This window comes from Camelus dromedarius, chromosome 26, assembly GCF_036321535.1.
Source record: "Camelus dromedarius isolate mCamDro1 chromosome 26, mCamDro1.pat, whole genome shotgun sequence".
In the NCBI taxonomy this organism is placed as follows: Eukaryota; Metazoa; Chordata; class Mammalia; order Artiodactyla; family Camelidae; genus Camelus; species Camelus dromedarius.
In genome coordinates, this window is record NC_087461.1 from 12,118,473 (window position 1) to 12,139,963 (window position 21,491).

General features: G+C 43.2%; 1 protein-coding gene across 1 annotated transcript in view; it reads left to right on the forward strand.

The window, feature by feature from the left end:
- KIAA1217 (KIAA1217 ortholog) overlaps window positions 1-21,491 on the forward strand; it is a 278,742-nt gene that overhangs the window by 204,243 nt on the left and 53,008 nt on the right. Inside the window, 1 exon segment of the mRNA XM_064479399.1 lies at window positions 13,185-14,017. Within this exon segment, the coding sequence (XP_064335469.1) occupies window positions 13,185-14,017 (833 nt within the window).

A 21,491-nucleotide genomic window follows, 5' to 3' on the forward strand; every position in this document is an offset into this window, starting at 1 on the left:
AGGCCTCTGAGTTTTAACCCTAGAGTTTGAGATTGTTCTGGCCCTGTTATTTGACTTTGGGACCCCAGTTCCTTTATCTGTCAAATGGGGATTATTTAATTTATCTGATGGGAATGTGCTGGGAATTAAATGGAAATTCTGGAAAGCATTTGGTAAATGAGAAGTCTCCAAAAATATGAGTTTTCTTTCCTTATTTTCATCTTCTTCTGGCAGATTTAATTGAAAGTATTTACAGATGGAGAAACTCCAGGTAATTATGAATGTCACCCAAATAAGATTGGCTTTCTGAATTAGGTTTTAACCAAGTCCACACTAGAATGGAGCTTCTGATGTGTGAGCTTACCTCTTCCCTTGACTCCCTGGAACAGTTTTTCTCCAAGGGTGGTCCCTGGACCAGCAGGTCACCATCATCTGGGGACGTGTTAGAAAGACAGTTCTCAGCCCCCCACCCCACACCTACTAAATCAGACACTCTGGAAGTGAAACCAATAAACTTGTGTTCCAGCAAGCCCTCCAGGTGATTCTGATGTATTCTGAATTGGAGAACCACTGCCCGAGAATAATTTGCTAGTTGGGTCAGAGGTCTGTCCATCCCCCAGGGCACTTGCCACTGCCCCACCTCTTGTCTCAGGCCATGCCTTACCCTCTGCCTGGAATACATAAGAAAGGAAACTCTTTCTGAAATTCTGCTTGTAATTTATGGACCCACTTAAATCTCACCTCCTTGGAGAAGTGTTCCTTAACTATCCCAGCCTGAAAAATCGTATTCTTCTATATACTCCAGAGGGTTTGTCTGTTGCTCTCGTTCCAAACTTGCCAACGTTATTCTGGCTTCTGTCTTATTTTTAATACTCACGTATATGCCTTGTCTTCTCTACTTTTAAAAGGTAGGAATTACGGCTTGAAGATTCTTTTCTCTTCATCAGCCTTAAGCCTGGGCTTTGCAGGCATAGTGACTCCTTGATAACTATTTCGGGGACCCACAAAATGTTATAGCTGGAATGAGCCTTAGAGACAGCAAGAGCTCGGGCGTCTTGCTTTCAGATAAAGCAGCTGTTAACAAGTGGATCGGAAGGCAGGTTCCACGATTCCCTGGTTAGTGTTTTTGTTCCTCCTCATGCTGCGTTGATGGGGGAGAGAGACCTGAGTGGGGGCCTTCGGGCCACCTGCCTGGTCCAGACTAGCAGGTGTTCTTTGTTTGCTGCCACAGACTCCAACCAAACCCAAGGAAAACGCAGGGGGAAGCCTCCCAAAGGAGGGTTTTCAAAGGTGTGTTCATGTAATTTATAACCGGGAAGCTTTTTGATTCTTTCATAACGAATGAGAACTGGGAAAGTTCTCAAGCCCTACTGAATTATGTAACATGGTATCTGTTCCCCATCGTACATGAGGGAACCTCCCCAGTTCACATACTCAGCATCCCAGGGGTACACACAGAGCTTCTTTTAGTTTCAAGAGCTGTCGTTAAGAGGAGAGCCAGTGACTCTTCTGAACCCAGGAAAAATTGGCACGAGGGCCATTTTGATCCAGATCATCGTCGCTGTTTTTCCATGTCTGTTTGGAGGAAAAAAATTGAATTTGGTGGATTTGTTGAATTATTGTCCTCCAGTGTTATCCTCTGGGGCTCTTCCCTCCCACAGCCTTTTCTTCTTTTGACACATGGGCTAATATTGTTCAGCTGAGGATCAAAATAATGGCACAACGAAACCACCTTTCATCAGAAGCCATCCATAAAATTCCCTTTAAAATTGGCTCGGCTGGCATAGCTCATCTTGTATTGTGTTGTTTGTTCTATTACTTGGTAATAGAACCAGCGCATAGCCTCCTCTGATTGATATGAAAACAGAGCAGAATGCAGGCCATGGGATGGGGCCAACAGAGGGGCCACTGTTATAACGCAGGTGCACAGGGCTGATTACAGAAAAGTTGGGAGGAATGAAGAGGGAGAGGTGCAGAGGAGCAGGGAGCAGGCGCAAAGGGGTTAAATGTATCAGGGAACCCTTAGTGTTAAGAAGCTGAGACTGCTCGTAGCCCTGACAAAGGGGTTGATGCAGGGAGAGGAGGCCCCGAGATTTGAGTGGCTACATTGTGAGAGGACAGTGATAGACCAAGAATAAAAGACCGTTTGTTTTCCAAATTGGCATCCACCATTCATCAGTTTGTTTACCAGCATTTTCTCCAGAGGTCTCTGAGGAATATCTGTCTTTTAAGCTGCCACTGTAGAGCATCAAATTCTGTGTCATTTGTAATTGGTTCACTGTTTATCTTTAGATATGATGAGGTTTTATCATATCGTCAAACTAAATTTTTTTGTAATTCTTACATTGTTGGGATCATCCTAAAGCTATTATAATATTGTATCAGCTTTTTTTTTCACTTACGACATAATCAACTTGATCAGTTTCCTTAATGAATGATCAGTGGGGCTTAAGGCACAGTGACAGAGATGGAATGGATGCATCTCTGAGAGGTGTGGTCCCAGGAATGTCACCCAGTAGTGGGACTGGGGCCATGATGGGGAAGGATGTTCATCAGATGAGGCCCAGCTATTTAATCCCATAAGTAATCTGGTGTCTGTGACTAATATACACATATGTGTGTATACATACACATGTGTATGTATACACATGTTTACACATGTATAACTAGTGATGTCATGTTATCTATATAATGATAATTGATTCATGATACATAATGCATGAGTATATGTCAGTATATTTTATATATAAGCATAGTAGGTACTAACATGTATATTAGGTAAATACAATGTGTAATTAATTATATAACTAATATAACTGATTTTGAGGCAAGAAGATAAAACCTAACAGTAAAGTCAAGAGAGCATCTGGATAATTAGAGCCTAAACCCACTGAGATGTCCTGTTACTCTTTTCCTTTGCTGTGAAAATCTGGACCTGAAAGTGGAGCAAACGAGGTGCTGCTCAAACGGAGTTCACCGGGCTGCCCACTCAGGGTCAAAACTCAAGCACGTACCCTCAGTAAGCCCTGCAGGGAAGGCCTTGGGAGCACGAGCCCTCTCAGAGCTGCCTGATGTCCTGGAGGGCACGGGATTTCACACGGAAACAGGGAAGGAAACAGTGACAGTGGTGAGGCCGTAGATGGGGGGTCTTGCTGCTTTGCTGCTTAGTCCGATGTGAAGTTGGGCAGGTTCTCATCTCCTTGCGCGTCCATTTCCTAACCACTCAGATGGGGATGGTGACACTGGACCTGCGCCTTTCACTGAGGCCAGAGGCTTGTGAAATAAAATCACACTTGAAAACACTGTCTAAACGGCAAACTGCTGGATGATTTGTGTGTGTGTATAACTAAAATCCTTTGTTGGGAACCCTCCTACACTGTTGGTGGGAATGTAGTTTGGTGCAGTCACTATGGAAAACAGTATGGAGATACCATAAAAAACTGAAAATATGATACATAAATCCCACTCTTGGGCATATATCTGGAGGAAACCCTAATTCAAAAAGATACATGCACCCCAATGTTCACAGCAGCACTATTTACAATAGCCAAGACATGAAAGCAACCTAAGTGTCCATCAACAGATGACTGATAAAGAAGTTGTGGTATATTTATGCAATGGAATACTACTCAGCCATAAAAAAGAATAAAATAATGCCATTTGCAGCAACATGGATGGACCTGGAGATTGTTATACTATGATACATATGATACCATTTACATGTGGAATCTAAAAAAATGACATAAGTGAACTTATTTACAAAACAGAAACAGATTCACAGACATAGAAAACAAACCCTTATGGTTACTAGGAGGAGAAGAAGGGAGTGGAAGGATAAGTTGGTAGTTTGAGATGCAGATACATAAAATAGATAAACAACAAGGTCCTACTGTACAGCACAGGGAACTATATTCAATATCTTTAATAGCCTATAATGAAAAGGAATATATATATGTATGTATGTATAACTGAATCACTCTGCTGTATGCCAGAAATTAACACAACATTGTAAACTGACTCTATTTCAATAAAAATAAATAAAATAAAATCCTTTGTAGAATAAATGTTATAAATAATTAAACAGTATATTATATATTGCAGTATGATGTTGACCAGTTAATTAGGAGTTTAGAGGACTGTTCCAAAAAGAAAAACAAAATCTAAGGCTCTGAAAATTTATATTGGGGTAAGAGAGATGGCTTATCTAGAAGCACCACAAGGGAGTTGTGTATGAAAGATAGTGTCCGTCTAGGAAATGGGTGGATATACAGAGATGGAGATAAGTAATGAGTTATTTGTACTATCTGTTGCAAGTAGTAGAAAAAAATATCACTTTACAAACTGTAACTATTTTAGATATAAAAAGAAGTTGTCCTTGGCCTGGATAATACAGAGGTATCCCAACAGAAGACTGAGTATCAGTAAGAGAAAGACATTATTCTTTTATCTGTGCTGCAGCTCCACACAGTTACTGATTGTGGCTTAGAAGTTACATGATTTATTTAACATTGTTTGTTTATTCGTTTCCACACTGAGATCTTGAGTCATCACTGGGCACAGTATTAAGGCAGCCAGCAGGTCTGGTACTGGACGGCTCAGCAGAGTTCCCCATGTCAAAATATTTGTGGGAATAATGCTCATCTTAAATATAGCCGTCAGCTAACCATTTCTTTCCTGAGAATTAAATAATTTTGGCAACAGCCTGTCTGTCTCGTGTCTGGGAGACGTTCCATTTATGACCAAGTGAAACACTAATAGGTTAGTTAAGACCGCAAAAGTGACCATCTTTCCAATTTTAACAGTGTAAGCAAGATGAATTTGAAATTCTTCCAGCATCCAAATCACATACCTTCACGATAGTATTTTCACGTTTATAAGCATAGTTGAGATTTTCTTTTAGTACATGTAATTTTTTTTAAGTCAGTAAAGACGTGAATGCGAAAGGGAAAATGGGAATAAATTTCACAAGACTGTTAGCCTTACCAGAGCATAAAAAAAGCATTTCCTGTTGAGGTAATGCTGATGACTTATTAGCATGTCTTTTCTTAATACTCACTAGAAATAAATTGCTTCCACTCTGCTTATAGTGCCAGTCAGTGAAAGGAGCAGGGAGGGCCAAGAGTAGGACACTTAACACACTGCTGGGAAGAGCAGGTTCACAAAGGTTGAGCATTTAACTCATCATGATTCACCGCAGGATGGGGCCAGCTTTCAAACTCCTGACAGTGGATTACTGCTCCGGTACTGACATACTAACTGACATACTGACGAAGCCAGGGATGTCCTCCCCAACAGGGCCCTGAAGCATTTTGAAAGTGAAAGGAAATTGCTCTGAACTGGGTAGGAAAGAGATGGGAGGGGTGAACAGGACCACCTCTCACCTCACACCCACTGACTCCCCTGGTAGCAGGGTCCTCAGAAGCCACCTGCCTCTAAAACAGCTGATGGGGGTTCGCGTGCTGAGTCTGGCGGGGCAGTGAGAGCTCAGTGTCTGTTTCCTGGGGGGCGGGGGTGGCATCACCCAGACACCTCAATCTTGTTCACTCTCCCAAACAGTCCTGCGCCTATAAGCATTGGGGAAACTAGTACAAGAGCGGTGCTGAGTATAGCTCAGTGGTAGAGCACATGCTTAGCATGCATGATGTCCTGGGTTCAATCCCCAGTACTTCCATTAAATAAGTAAATAAACCTCATTACCTCTCCACCCCAAAAAAAGTTAGCAAAAAATTGGGGGGAGGGTATAGGTCAGTGGTAGAGCACATGCTTAGCATACATGAGGTCCTGGGTTCAATCCCCAGTACCTCCATCAGAAAAAAAATAATAAGTGGAAAAAAACAAACTTAATTACCTCCCCTGTTAAAAAAATTTTTTTAAAAATTACCTCCACCGTCAAAAAAAAATTTAAAAAGAAAAAACACTGCTGGCTTGGACATCTTAGGCCCTAAAACGGGGGCTTTGAGGGGTGCGGCAGGGGTGGAGTCATGGCAAAAACAACCTCTAAAGGCCTGAAAATGTTTGAGAAATGCCCCTGCTGCCAGGAGCAGGGTCATGGCGGGTGGCTTGAGGCCCGCGGGCCTGGAGCTCCTTGTCACTGGATTTCCATTTTCCACCCCGCTTGGCCCCCGAGGGCCCGAAAGCAGGATGGGGATTAAAGGGAGCCGACCTGTGAGCTCAGGAAATGCCTCCTTTCTCTCCCCTTTTGTTGGTAATGTCTTGATGCCTGTCTCCGCTGAGGGCCGCACAAGCCACTTCTTGTTGGTACCCGCACCTCCCAGCGCCTGCTCCCTGGGAAGGAAATAGCTGTGTTGATGGCAGTTGCCCACGGGGTGGGGGGGGGGCGGTCTCTGGGGACCGCCCTGGCCTTCTCGTCTGCCGCGTTGAGGGTGGGGCATCAGGGCGCTGGTTACCTTTCTGGAATACCCTCTGCTCAGCCTTGGCTGGCCCTCTCCCTCTTTCCTTCTCCTTTCAGGTATGTTTCCTAGGATGACTGACTTTGCTTGCCTGAGACCGCCTAGGATGGGTGAGCGGCTGCTACTCAAAGTTCAGCTTGGTGCAAGCTGGCTGGTTAATTAATAGACAGCCTCCCCTCTGTCACCCTCTTGTTTTCCCTCCGGTGTTACAAACCGGGGAAAGAGGCTCACGTTTCCTTGGGTTTCCAATCCACGGACTTCAGAAGTCTGGCAGCAGAAAGGGTGTTGGGCGCTAGCCTCGCTGGGTTTTCTCAGCAGCACCCCTCCCCTCCCCATCCCCAACAGAACAACTGATCTGAGAGTGGGTCCTGGGGATAATTAGCACGTTGGGGTTTCTGATGGTTTTGTTTGTTGGTGCCTGACTGTTCGCTAGTTTTAGTGATCCTCTTTGGTGAGATCTGTCTTATAATATTTCCTTCATTGTTAACCCGTTTACCTAGGCCTCTCAGAGTTCATTTGTTGGTGTGTTTTCTGTGTAAGCAATTGTTAGAGGACTGAGTCACCCGTGCGGTAGCCTGTGGTTGGATGTGGGCTGAGGTTATTCAGTGACTAATTTCCAAGGGGAGGAGAAATTGGCTTATCATGGGGCGGACAACTTTTTATCCATGCCTGTAGCAGCTTCGCTCGGAAGACGGGGTGAAACAAAATGGTCTTTCCTGGCTGTGAATACGCAAGCTGGGGAACATTTTAGGATCTGTGGGTTTGTTTGGATTTGTTTGTTTTGGGGGGTTGGGTTTTTGAGGGGCTTTTTGGTTTTTTTGTTTTGTTTTGTTTTTTGGTGATTTCTTCTCTGAAGAGAAAGCTGTCTAAATTATCCAAGTGTGGAACGGAGGATTTAGATGAAGCCAGCAAACAAAGGAATCGTGTAATTGGGAGCTCAGCCAATGTGCTTTTTCCCGGCGTTAGTTACACAGGTGATTTCCTTAAGAAAAAGTAAGTGGCTTTAATTCTTTGAGGATGAAAGTGTCTTGTAAGAGTCATTTTCAGTTTTGTCCGGTGACTTCATTGTATGGTCTGATTGAGTGGTATGTTTACAAATTCTAGACTTGGAAGGGTGGGGTTTGAAATCCAATAAACTGTACATGATATCCCTTTCCGCAAAGAGATATATGTGTATATATACACATTTTTTTAATGTGCCACAAAGAGACATGATTACATGAGAAGTTTCCCAAATGATTTGAAATCAACATTTTTCATGCTAGATGTTTTTCCAGAAGTAATTTTTAGTTTTTTCTCCCCCTCTTATCTGACATTTGAGAAACTTGTAAATGAGTAATATTTGATTTAACTTATCGTGCTTGGGGGGAAACCAAATATAGGTATGTTTGGATTCCTCACTCAAACTTCAGGTGATTAATTTGAAACCGCCCCAGATTTTTTCTGGTCTTTAGGAAGTACAAGCCAAACAGCGTATTGAGCCGTGTGTTCTGAGCAGGGGACAGCAGCCTCTCAGCTGAGGCCAGGGTGCAAAGGCTCTGGAAGAAACCATGCTCTTTACCAGAACCAGAAGGACTCAACCGAGACCCAGCAGTGCTTTCGGGAGGAATGGAAAGAGGGAGACATGATGCCCAACAAAGCAGATGGAGGCTGGAGAACAGCCTCGTCATGCATTGCCAGCACACCTAGTGCAGATAAATGAACTTGCTCTTTGTCTGGACCAAGGTGCTGGCAAATGAATACCCATGTTGTGCTCTGAGAAGGTGTTAAAAGGACCTTTGTTTTTATGTTTTGCTCATCTCTTACTGTAAAATGAAATTCCTTAAAGCTCACAAGGACATTAGGGTTGAAATCTTCTGGGGCATAAGCGTCAAAGATGTAACATATTCAGATCATTTTCACTTTCTCAGAGAGATGAGATGATAGAGAAAATCAGTGGCATTAGAGAGACTGGTAGGAGAGTAAAGGATTCAGATATATTGGGGTGAATAGCAACTGTGTGCGTTTGTGTGTATGTACGTGTTTTGCTTACTTAAGTTCACATTTAATATAATTTTCTCCTAAAAGCTCTGACTTTGAGTACTAGTATCGGAAAATCCTAGTGTGTATTTAATGCCATTTCTTTACTCATTAACCAAAACACAGTTAAACAAAACAAAACCAGACTATGCAGGTGCCTGGTTCTAGGAAGATATCTGCATGGAAAGAACACTAATATAAAGGGCTGGGGCTTTTTTAAAACTATGAATTATAGAATCTTAATCATCATCCTGGTTCAGTCAGTCAAACAATGAGTATCTCCTGCAGTATACAAAGTCCACTTTTTATTGGAATAGCAAAGACTTGAAAAGATTCTTTTTATCACGCCATACCTTCCACCACATCCTAAGAGCGTGTTGCCTTTGGTTGATCTGTATCCTTTAGTGTATGAACCCAAGTTCTCTAACTTGAAGGATTTATTCAAGTTGTAGGTTTGAAACTTTTCCCCACTCTGTCGTGGGAAGATCATAGCATTCTCTTCTTGGGCTCTTTGCAGAGACAAGGATGAAATTATCAAGGTTCATGTTGGAGAGTCAATCATGGGTTGGCAAGGCAACATAAGAATTTTGCCAAAGGCTTCCAGCCTCTTCATCACCCATATCGAGAGAGACATTCAACCTTCGATTACCTGTTCTATCATAGTTGTGTGCTTGTATTCACCTCCACTGTGGGTAACTCAGCTGGACAGTGATTCAGTGACCCTATTGGATGCTGGCAAGATTATTTTGAAGTGGATAAGGCAGGTCTGATACACAGCATTATCATCAGGTACATGGTGCTGATTGCTCATGGCTAAACCCATCCTCATTGGCTGAGGTCTCATTCTGGCTGCGTGGTACCTACGCCATGCTGGCTACTGATGTTCAATATTTTGACTATCACTCGCATCCCCCACATGAATGCACAGCATGTCTCAATTATTGTTCATTCATTATTACATTTCCTTATGAGTTCATCTGCACATGACACTCAGAAAGTCTGGTGAGATTTTTTTTCTAGTGAGTTTTTTGGTGTGTGTTTCATTTTTAACTTTATGTAACTTAATTTCATCTAGTTATATAATGTACCTCCTGACCACTTCTTTTCACATCACCAAACATGTTTTCAAAACACCTATACAGGCTCCTCTGATGCTCTAAAAGAAATTTCCTTGACTTTTCATTAATTAAAATTAACTTTACATTTTTCTTTCATGAATACTTGTTATTCTTCTGGACAGTTCTCTACTCCTAGGAATATTGATATTTCTTTATACTCTCTTGCCAGAAAAGTTGGGGGGACGGTGGTTCTCTGTGTGTTCATTAGGGTCAGGAGCCCTCAAATCAAGATATGATGTGAAGCCAGATACAGAGGGAAAAGAGAACAAGGAATCGTGACTAATCCTGTTAGGATTACTGTTCATTAAATGGATTACAGGCATTTCAAACCCTATTCTTTTTTTTTTTTTTTTTTTTTAGAATTAATAACAGTAATAACAATAGTACTTACCATTTGTTGCACCTGATTGGCCTTGAGTACCATGGGATACTATATGCAGTGGCTTGTTTGGATTTATCTTTACGTTTGTTTGGGTTGATTTTGGCATCGTGTGGCCCGATTAGGTGGGGAATTTGGGTTGATTTTGGCATCGTGTGGCCCGATTAGGTGGGGAATTTGGTCAAATATGCGTTGCTGGCTGAGCCAGTCCGTCTTGTATTTACCACCTGCGAGGCCCTGCATTGCTAACACTAAGCCAGACCTTTCTTTTCATTGAGCCCTGCATGGAGGAAGACAGGGTGGGTGGGAGAGGTATTCATAGAGGATCTGTGTTGATCTACTGCAGAAACCCTGGCTATATGGTTGCTCCAGCCATTCTGGAATGAGAAATCGGCTATAGGGAAGGAGGGTATAGCTCAAGTGTAGAGCACACGCTTAGCATGCATGAGGTCCTGGGTTCAATCCCCAGTACCTCCTCTAAAAGTAATTAAACCTAATTATCTCAAAAAAAGATTGCCTGACAATTGGGTATAGGCCTTGGGCATGCCCTCCTGGTCTAAGGCCCTGAGCCCCTGAGCCATGAGGGCTGCGTGGGCTGGAGCATCTGGGCTGGGCCAGTGTGGAGTGGACACACCTGTAGTGCTTGTCAACCTTGACCTCAGCCTAAGTGTGACTCCACAAGGGCTAGGAACTGGGGAGAAGGTCCCAGGTGTGAGGACAGCTTGAGGATATCCCAAGTCTGGTTTACAGGGGGAGGACAAACTAGCCTGTCGTTGGGGGAGTGTCTGCATGTGCTGGGGAGGTGGGGTTAGTGGAGATAAAACTGTAATTTCGAGTGAGGAGCTTGCATACTCGGGGATCCCCTGAGGGGACTGAGGAGCCAGTTCGATAGTGCTGGCTGTACATTACAGTACAGGTAATGTACCCCTCAAAGGGCCCCTTTTTTGGCTCCATATTTGCCTTTAGCTTGCGTTTTTTGTTGACCACTTCTATGCTAAAACCCGCTACAGTATATAAAGGCCCCAGGTCAGAGATTCTGCACTGCTGGATCCTTCTAGAGACAGGATGAGGGAATCATGAGAGTCCGGCCGGCTCATTCCTGCATTCTCATTACAAGATGCACACAAGAATGTGTCCCTGCAGGGCCGGAAGTTTCCCTCAAGGGCAGGAGCTTCTGGGGCTTGTTTAGAACTTAGTCCTAGAATCATGCTTGGTTCTCACTCAGCAAGTGCTTGATAAATCACGTTCACCACATGAATAAATGTTTAAGATAAGCAATCAGAATGCATTCAGGGCATTGGGCCCTGCTTCCTTTACAACCATCATCTGTTACGTCTTTTTCTTCTCTCTTTCCCGTCACCCACACTGTGAGTCTCTCAGGAGCCTGTTTCCTCTCCTCCGTGCCCCTGCCTCACCCACCCCCAACCATTTATGCTCTCCTTATCCGTCTGTCACATCTTCCAGAAGCCCGTGTGGGAAGGTGACAGCACAATTAGAACTTGAAGATGGGCTTGGGAGGTCCCACTGGATGCCCATCCCCTTCCTTGTAGCTGTTTGGAGAATCTCAGTAAGCAAGACCCTCTTAGGCTTTGATCAAAACAAAAAAAGTATCAGAAATTCACATCCTGAGTTGATTTGTATTTTTTAATTCTGCCCCTTGGTAAATACAATAGTGCAGTTGCAAATTACTTTCCTGTTTTCCCATTAACTTGATTCTTTTTTCAATTGAGATCTAATTGACATATAATATTGTATTAGTTTCAGATGTACAACCTAATGGTTCAATATATGCGTATGTTGCAAAAGAATCACCACATATAGTCTAGCTGACATCCATCACCACATATAGTTACAATTTTTTTTCTTGTCATGAGAACTTTTAAAATCTGCTCTCATCAACTTTTGAATACATTATTATTAACTATAGTCACCATGCTGTACATGACATCCCAGGACTGATGTATTTTATAACTGCAAGTTTATATCTTTTGACCACCTTAACCCATTTCACCCCCCTGTCCCCGCCCGCCCCAGGCTTCACCTCCTGCAGCTGGCAACCACCCATCTGTTTCCTGTATCTATGACTCTTGGGTCAATTCTTGAGTCATTGTTTCTTCTAAAGGAGAGCTGATGGGAGACCTTGGGTGGGAGGGTCCACTCTCCTGAACTGGGGGTCAGGACACAGCCCAGAAGTCACTGCTGCCTGGGCAAGAAGTACGGGGCTCACGATGGCCTGTCCCCACACACTCCTCATCATCACACGGCAGCCCCAGAGGGCGGGATTCTTCCCTTTTCTCTTCCTTACAGTCCCCACTGTGAGTTTGCCGCCAATTGCACTGTTACCTACTGAATCATTACTTCCTCCTGACCTCTTGGGTGGAGCGGATTTCTCACGGGCTCAAGTAGAGAGTTGGCAGATCAGTGGAACTTCCCTCCCAGTTTTTCCCACTTGTATCCTTTCCTCCTGTGGCCATGCCCCTACATTGTATCAGTTTGGAAAAACAGGTAAGGTGTTTACTATCTGTTTTCCAGGGCTAACACCAGGAAAATGTGCTTGGGATGAGCTTTAGAAAACCTAATTTTAGCATTTTTGATACATTAAGACTCCCATAGTTTCTTCTTGTCTCTAAGAAGCTGTGACCTCAGTATCTAAACCCCTGCAGTCTTTTTCCCTCACAATCCCCAGTGTTCAGCCCTCTATCAGGGGCTGACATTCATTTCTGTGGTTGCTGTGACAAATCACCACAAACACAGTGGCTTAAGACACCACAAATTTGTTATTTTCCAGTTGTGGAGTTCAGAAGTCCAGAATGGGTCTCACCGGCCAGTATCAAGGTGTTGGCAGTGCTGCCCGCCCGCTGGAGGCTCTGGGGAGAATGCCTTTCCTTGCCTTTTCCAGCTTCTGGGGCTGCTGTGTTCCTTGGCTCCTGGCTCTCTCCTCCTTCTTCAGAGTCAGCAGTGTAGCATCTTCCCATGTCTCTGATTCTGCATCTGTCATCACATCTCCCGTGACGCTGACCCTTCTGCCTCTTTCACGTATGAGGATCCTTGTGACAACACTGGGCCCACCTGGATAATCCAGGATAATCTTCCCATCTCAACATCCTTAATAAAGGACACCTGCAAAGTCCCATTGCTGTGTAAGGGAACATGGGGATTAGGGTGTGGACATCTTACAGAGGCCACTATTCATCCTACTTCATCAGAGAAGCCCCACCAAGATGTCTCTAAAAACATGAATATCGAAGCAGATTTTCTAATTTCTCTTTTCATTTTCAGATGCAGAGAGAAATTGTTTATGCCAGAGGAGATGGGCCGGGTGCCTCTCGACCCGGACCCACAGCCCATCCACCCCACGCCATTCCAAATTCTCCGCCGTCCACTCCTGTGCCCCATTCCATGCCTCCCTCCCCATCCAGAATTCCTTACGGTGGCACCCGCCCCATGGTTGTTCCTGGTAACGCCACCATCCCTAGGGACAGACTCTCCAGCCTGCCTGTCTCCAGATCCATCTCCCCCAGCCCCAGCGCCATCCTGGAAAGGAGAGACGTAAAGCCGGATGAAGACTTGAGCGGCAAGAACATGGCCATGTACCGAAACGAGGGATTCTATCCTGATCCCTACCTTTATCACGAGGGACGGATGAGCATAGCCTCTTCGCACGGCGGGCACCCGCTGGATGTCCCCGACCACATCATTGCGTATCACCGCACAGCCATTCGGTCCGCAAGTGCTTACTGCAACCCCTCTTTGCAAGCGGAAATGCACATGGAGCAGTCACTGTACAGGCAGAAATCAAGGAAATATCCAGAGAGCCACTTGCCTACTCTGGGCGCCAAAACGCCCCCGGCCTCTCCTCACCGAGTCAGTGACCTGAGGATGGTGGATCTGCAGGCTCACCATAACGCCCTGGGGCCGCCCCACACCATGCAGCCTGACCGGGTTTCGCCCAGCCGCCAGGCCTTCAAAAAGGAGCCAGGCGCCTTGGTGTACATTGAAAAGCCCCGGGCCACTCCAGGATTATCCGGGATGGTGGACCTCGGCCCTCCTCTTGTTGAGAAGCAAGTGTTTGCTTACAGCACGGCTACGATACCCAAAGACAGAGACACCAGGTAAGGTGGTGATGGGGGAGCCGAGGGTGGTCCACACCTACATGTGGGTTGTTGAGTTCTGATCTGTGGGAGTCACAGCAAGAGAATAGCGTCAGCTGAGCACTAACCTGGAGCAGTGTGCCCTGCAGGCACTGAGGGGGTGGAAACAATGGGATCAGAGGCCCTTCTAAATCTGGTGGTCAAGTCAGGCTGGCCAGTCACCAGGCTAAAGGTAGGCAGGCACCCCAACAAGAATGTGGGTCTACCAGCATCATCATCCGTGTAAGTCTGAGTAATTCGGAGGAAAATTATGATTTTTCAGAAACCATTCAGACAAATCAATCAAGCGCTGATAGTAATGGATCTCCCACTGAAAGTAAGGAGCGAGTGGTTCAAGGGTTAACTGTTTGAAATGGTAATTCGAGTTTTTCCTTGTAGAGTGCCCTTTTGTTTTCTCATCTGCTTTGGGGAAATGGAAAGAAGGTGTCATTGTCTGTCATCCAGAGTGATAAAATGTTAATTGGCATAAAAATAGAATGGTGTGGATGTAATACTCATTCGGGAGTGGTACTGAGATCAGCAAAATTATTCTAGTGAATGAGATACTCTGGGTATCTAAATTTTTTTTTAATTTTTTGGGGGTATTTAGGTTTATTTATTTATTATTTTTTAATGGAGGTACTGGAGATTGAACCCAGGACCTTTTGCATGCTAACCACATACTCTAACATTCAGCTATATCCTGCCCCTAAATTTCTTTTTTAATATACATGTTTTTATAATTTACCAGCTCTGAACCTGCCTACTACATCTTGAAAACCCTCCAAAGTTCATATAGTAATAGAAAAGCTAATTTTTTTTTGTCGAAGTGTAGTTGATTTATGATGTGTGTTAGTTTCTCGTGTACATCAGAGTGTTCGGTCACGTACACATACACATACACGTTCTTTTTCCTATTCTTTTTCATTGTAGGTTATTACAGGGAAAAACTAATTTTGGCAGAGGGAATTTCCCTGGCCTGAATTGGTTGAAGAAAGCCAACATAACAATTATAATCACAAAAATCTAGTCAAAGAAATGAGTCGAAAAGAGGTGAAGCATTTGGCCTGTTGTCCTAGAGGGACTCAGAAGGGGCATGAAAAACACAAATCAGATATTCAGCCACTCAGTACTTTATTGGAACTGCTGCTCCCTCCTCCTCACCAAAAATGATAATATCACTTACTATTACATAGCGTCATGAGAAGGAAGGCCAAAATTGTGACTGGAATGTGAGTTGTGTATCTTACCATCTTCCTTATCACACAAATCAGAAAGCTCTGTCCTCACTGGCAGAACATTATCATGAAGGGGCCACAGTCACAGAAGAAAGATTCCAGGAAGGTGGAAGGCAAAGAAATGTGGAAGTTTAGGGACCATTAATGTACCAACAAATTGTAACCCTCTCACACAGCTGAAAAACAAACAAACCAGCCAGCAACAGTGACTGGCTGGATTATGCAGGACTTAAAAAATTAACAATCAGAAAACGGTGTTCATTCTCTCCTTTCTGAAGTCCCTAGGAAGTGAAATTCTAAGAATCAAAGAAAGAGATGCTTCTTGTGACCATAGAAAGCTGAGGGTGTGGAATGAATACTGAGGCTCATTGGAGCAAATAGAGGAACTCTCCCAAGACGTGCCTTAAGGGGAGGAAGCCTGCACCCTGTGCTTCTAACAAAGGGTGCAGCTTCCGCTGCAGTGGGCTGTGCAGGGCTGGTTGGGACATGCCTGTCACTGATAGGGTGGGACTTCGAGTCATAAGAATTTAGTCCAGGGAACAATAAAAACTCTCCATCTCCAGGGCCAGAATCCATCCTCCCTGCCATCCCTGCCGACCCCCATGCCTACCCACCTTGTGGGTAGAAGTGGATTGTGAGCTTGATTCCACCTTGTAGCACATTAAGCCATTCACACCTTGTTGGCCAACGATGGCACATTTTGGCCAATGATGGTGTCTGGCTTCTCCCTTAGCACCTAGTTCATTGTCATGTGAGCTTGATGTATGTTCCCACGTGTCTGTAACTGAACATCATTGAACACAGTTCCCAGGGTAGGGTTATGGGCGGGACCAAAATGAAGGACCCTCTGCTGACATGTGGTCACCTCTGTACTGCTCCCAGGTCAGAGTCTTGAAGAATTTTAGCCTGAAGCAGCATCAGTATTTTTTCAAAGCCTCTGCTTCCTTGGAGTTTTCTGTTCTACTGAGGCTCAGAAAATGCTGTGGATTTCTGTCTTACGTGTTAGAAACTCCTTTTAGAAAATCCAAATTATCTTATTTCTAGAATAATGAGTATTTGAAAATTGACTAAAAAGATTAATGCTCACCTAAAATATACTGTCATGACCACTACCATATTCTGACGTATGGTTGTTATTTGGTTACTTGTTTGGTTGTGATTTGGAATATAATTTTACATTTTTGATTTTTTTTCGTTCCTGTAAATGTGAAATAGCAGAGGTTGAATTTTATCTCACATCTTGCAGAGGTGTTTCCTCACCTGTTCATCAGGTTATCTCCAGAGGATGGAGTTGGTGGAACTGGGGTGTGTGTGTATACACAGATAGGCTAGCTTCCCTTCTCCAGCAGCCCTAGACAGACAGACAGACAGATGGACACACACACACACACACACACTTCTCTACATTTAGAGTTTCTGTTACTGAAACATCTAAACATCCCCACTAATTCAACCCAGGCACATGACAAAAGTATATAAAGAGTGATTCTCCCCATTCCTGGGCATATATTCAGGGAAAACTATAATTTGAAAAGGCACATGCACCCCAGTGTTCACAGCAGCACTGCTTACAATAGCCAAGACACGGAAACAACCTAAATGTCCATGATAGATGATTGGATAAAGAAGTTGTATATATTTACAGGGGAATACTACTCAGCCATAAAAAAGAATGAAATAATGCCACTGGCAGCAACATGGATGGTCCTAGAGAATATCACAGTAAGTGAAGTAAAAGTCAGGAAGAAAAAGAGAAATATCATATGATATCACTTATATGTGGAATCTAAAAATGTGGCACAAATGACCTTATTTATTAAACAGACACAGACTCACAGACATAGAAAACAAACTTCTAATTACTAAAGGGGAAAGGAGGAGGGGGAGGGATAAATTAGGATTTGGGGATTAGCAGATACAAACTACTATATATAAAACAGATAACAAGGTCCTAATGTATAGCCCTGGGAACTATATTCAGGGAACTATATAAATATCTTGTAATAGTGTATAATGAAAAGGAAAATATATGTATGGGGGAGAGGGTATAGCTCAGTGGTAGAGTACATGCTTAGCATGCACAAGGTCCTGGGTTCAATCCCCAGTACCTCCACTGAAATAAATAAGTAAATAAACCTAATTACCCTCCAAAACAAAAATTAAGTAAATAAAATATTTTTTAAAAAAGAATGTATATGTATGCATAACTGAATCACTATGCTGTACACCAGAAAGTAGCACGACATGGTAAATGAAATATACTTCAATTTAAAAAAAAGAATGATTCTCTAGTAAAAGGAACTTAAGTCTGGACATTTTGCTCTCAGCACTCCCACCCACCACCGCATTGTTACCTGGACAGGTCAGAATGTGGAACAAAGTAAGAAATGCCCCACTCGCCATCTTCCACTACAGTTCTGCACTCTTTTAGACAGCTTGATGACTAGGCTGAAATGTGGCACTGCTGAGTAATACTGGGTAATATTATAAGAAGAAGAATGACACTGTCATTTATTGAGAGTTGTTTATGGGCCAAACACAACACAAAGCAGTTTCTATACATCATATGCTGTAACCATCACGACAACCCAGTGAATCCATACTGTCATCATCCCTATTTTACAGATGCAGAAACTGAGCTCAGAGAGGTTAAGTAACTCGTCCAAGGTCACAAAGCCAGTAAGTGAGATAGAATGTCCAGGTGCTTTAAGGAATCCATACCCTTTCCCACACCGTGCAGTGTTCTTCCTGGTGAGTGAGAACTATTAGCCCTGCCTTCACCCAGCAGAGAAGCGAATTCAGGAGTGAATTCTAAGCATTTCAGCCAGGACTAGATGCTAAGTAGCTGCTCTGAAAAGATATTTACAATCATAAACATGGTCGAATTTGCATAATTATGCTGCTAAATATATACATGTCATTTAAAATGTAACTGCCCTCACTAATATATTAGCACAATTATGCAGAAATAGGGGAAGAAAGAAGAGAACATTCTTTGTAGATTTTATTTTGAAAAGAAAATGAATGTGAGCACCATGTGAAAGAAAATTTTTAAAAACAAGAACGCCAGAAACAATTACTATAGCACAAAATTATAGTCCATTGTTACACCTATGCTGTGGTGTTATTTTAGATATATGTAATCTGTACAAGTATTTTTAAAAGTCTTCAACTCCTAAAAGTCTCAACTTTAGGAATACAGGGTCAAAAATAAACTTCAGGAATAAAGCACCAAACCAATTTCTTTTGCAGTTTCATTATATTAAAAAGCAAATAAATCTGTGAGTGCTTTTCTTGCATATAAAACTCTCAAGTGAAATTTTACATCTAAGATGTGAAGCTACAAAAACACAGGAGGGTGACTGAGAAATCTATAGACATGATTCCTTTCTGGGGATTGCTGGATTCACATAGTCTTCAGAAAACCACTTCTATGAAGTAGCCCAATAACAGTGGGATGTTCGAAATCAGAGAGAAATTTTTTCTTTCTTATCTGTACTCAGGAAACTTCCAAAGGCAGCCTTTTTTTTTTTTTAACATGAGTTTATATAACAGTTCTATTGACTTGAAAATGAGCTAAAGACAAAGTAATTTCATCTTGATTCTTGAACTTAGTTCATATGTGCCTTGATTTAATTAATTTGGCATCTCCTTTCTTATGAAGATACTTCTACAAAGCATCTAGTGATGACAGGTTATATATAGGAGATCTGGAAAAGCTAGTGTAGAACATATATGATGGTGGCATTCTCCTCCTAAGGTGGCCAAGGACTTTGGGGTAGAAGAGCAGGTTACAACTGCTCTGACCTTCAGCACAGTACAGGATGGTACAGTTATTCCCTTGGTATCCATAGGTGATTGATTCCAGGAGCCCCCATGGGTACCCAAACCCAAGGATGCTCAAGTCGATCTGCAGTTGGTTCAATCTGGGGAAGCAAAACCCTTGGATATGGCGGGCTGACTGTAATTCTCACCTCCAAGATTCTAGAAAGAAAATGATCTTGAGCAGTGAGGTGGTTTTACCCGGATGATTTCCTTTCAACAAGGACTCCAAGAAAAGCATGGGTCCCTGTGACTGTGAGGCTGTTCTCGAAGGAGATGGTGTGTGGCAGATGACTTAAGGCAGGAGGCTCTGTCTTCCCTAGGTTATAAAATTACTTCATTAAACAGCATCGTTATCCCTATCCATGGAACATAAAACAGCCCTTAAGAATTGTAAAACTCTAAGACATTTATGTTTTGCTCTTTTCTGTTTATAGTTTAGCTCATATAATGTGTGAACCGTCTCCATCAAAATAACGAAATTCGAGGGTGCTCATTGCAAAGTGACTAATAGCTCTCCTTCCAAATGTATAACAGAGTCCTCCTAATGTTGTATTTTTCAAGACATGGTAAACTTGAACTGAGATCATATTTTTTACACTATTCTGCACCTGCAGTAGCTCAATTCAACAAAAAAAAGTCAAGAATCCACATGGAGCAAATGCTTGCCCCATCGGAGCACCTGTATCTGGAGGAAGAGAAACCACACGAGATCTGCTATGATTTCTAAGGCATCACAGATTTTCTCAGAAAGAAGGGGGAAGAAAATTTCTGTGCACAGAAGGAAGTCTGCATGCTCATGGGTAGCTTGGGTCTGTTCCTAATCATCTTACACCACTTTCTCATTTTATGAGGATTAAGTGTTACCATGTTGGTGCCTTTGAGGGATAGGGTGCAGCCTTGGTTTACCCGTTGTCTGAGTAAAAGCCTAAATCCATATTTGTGTCATTTCAAAAAATGTTCCCAGTGACTGGCAGACCTTTGAAGATTCTCTAAACTGTGCCATAAATCCCACTGGTGAGATGAGTCTGAATGATTGGAAGAGCATGGTTAATTTTTCCTCTTCCTTGAACGTATCGTCAAAAGTGAGCCATGTCTGGTATCTCCTAAGTAGTTAGACTTGGGATCTTTCTAGAGCAAAGTTCCTTAACTTCTGCCTCTTGATATCAGTGGCCCGTCCTGTGCATCATGGGATGTTGAACAGCATCTCCAGCCTCTACCGCACCAAAGGCCAGTAGCAAACTCCCCTAAAATGCTACTCCAGTCGTGATGACCAAAGATGTCTCTAGATGTCAGCAAATGCTGTCAAATCAAAAACATGGGCCTTGATGATTATCACCTCAAATCTGCCCTTTACTTTACCTCTTGATCAAGCAGTTTCATTATTATTAGAACTTGCTGTTGAGACCTTTGGTTCAATCAGCCTGCGATCAGCCATTTATTGAGAGGCAGTAAGGTGCAGTGTTTATGAACACGCCTGGTTGTTCCAGATTGCCTAGGTTCAAATCCCTGTTCTGACACTTGCTAGCCATTGGAAACTGACAGATCACTGTGTTTTGCTCTGCATCCATTTGCTCCTCTGTAAAATAGAGACACTGGTAACACCAACCTCATAGGATGGAACATCTCATTGCAATTAAGTGCCTTGTGCCGTGCCTGGCACAGAGAAAGTGCTGGAGAGCTCGCACTTTGACCAAAGCAGTCTACCCAATGCTCCTAAACCCAGAGGTGAATACACAGAGATGGTGCAGACAAAGGACTGTGCCAGACAGAGCAGAGAGACAAATGGTCAAATATAATACCAGGGGGAACATAAAGCAGGTGGGGGGTGGGTGGGAAACAGAAGTAAGTGCACAGAGGATGGAATTAGCTGGGGTTAAAGATTCCAGTTACAATGTTGAGAATATCAAAGCCACTTTTAAATCCATTTCGGAAGGAGGGGGTGTGTTGCACATTTTCTTGGGTCCAGGAGCAAAGAGACAAGCCAGGATAAGGCTTTTTTTTTTCCTTAATGAAGGGACTGGGGATTGAACCCAGGACCTGGTGCACGCCAAGGACGCGCTCTACCTCTGAGCCCTAGCCCCCACCTTAATGGCGTCTCTTTAAAATTGCACCTGAGCTGTATGGTGGATGCTAAGGACACTTAGCCAGGTAGAGCTGAAATTATTAGGTTATCAGATGCCTGTTTTGATGCCTAACGGTGCCTGACTGACGCAGCTGGTGTCTGAATTGCTTTCCCGTGTAGCTCTAATTAGGGATCAATGAGTGTTTATTGAGCTCCTCTTTATGTGCTTAGCTGTGGACTGGATGCTTTGCAGGATACAAAGAAACTTTGATGTGTCCCCACCTGCAAGGAATATAAACTGGGAAGACAGTCATAAAACATTAAAGGCATG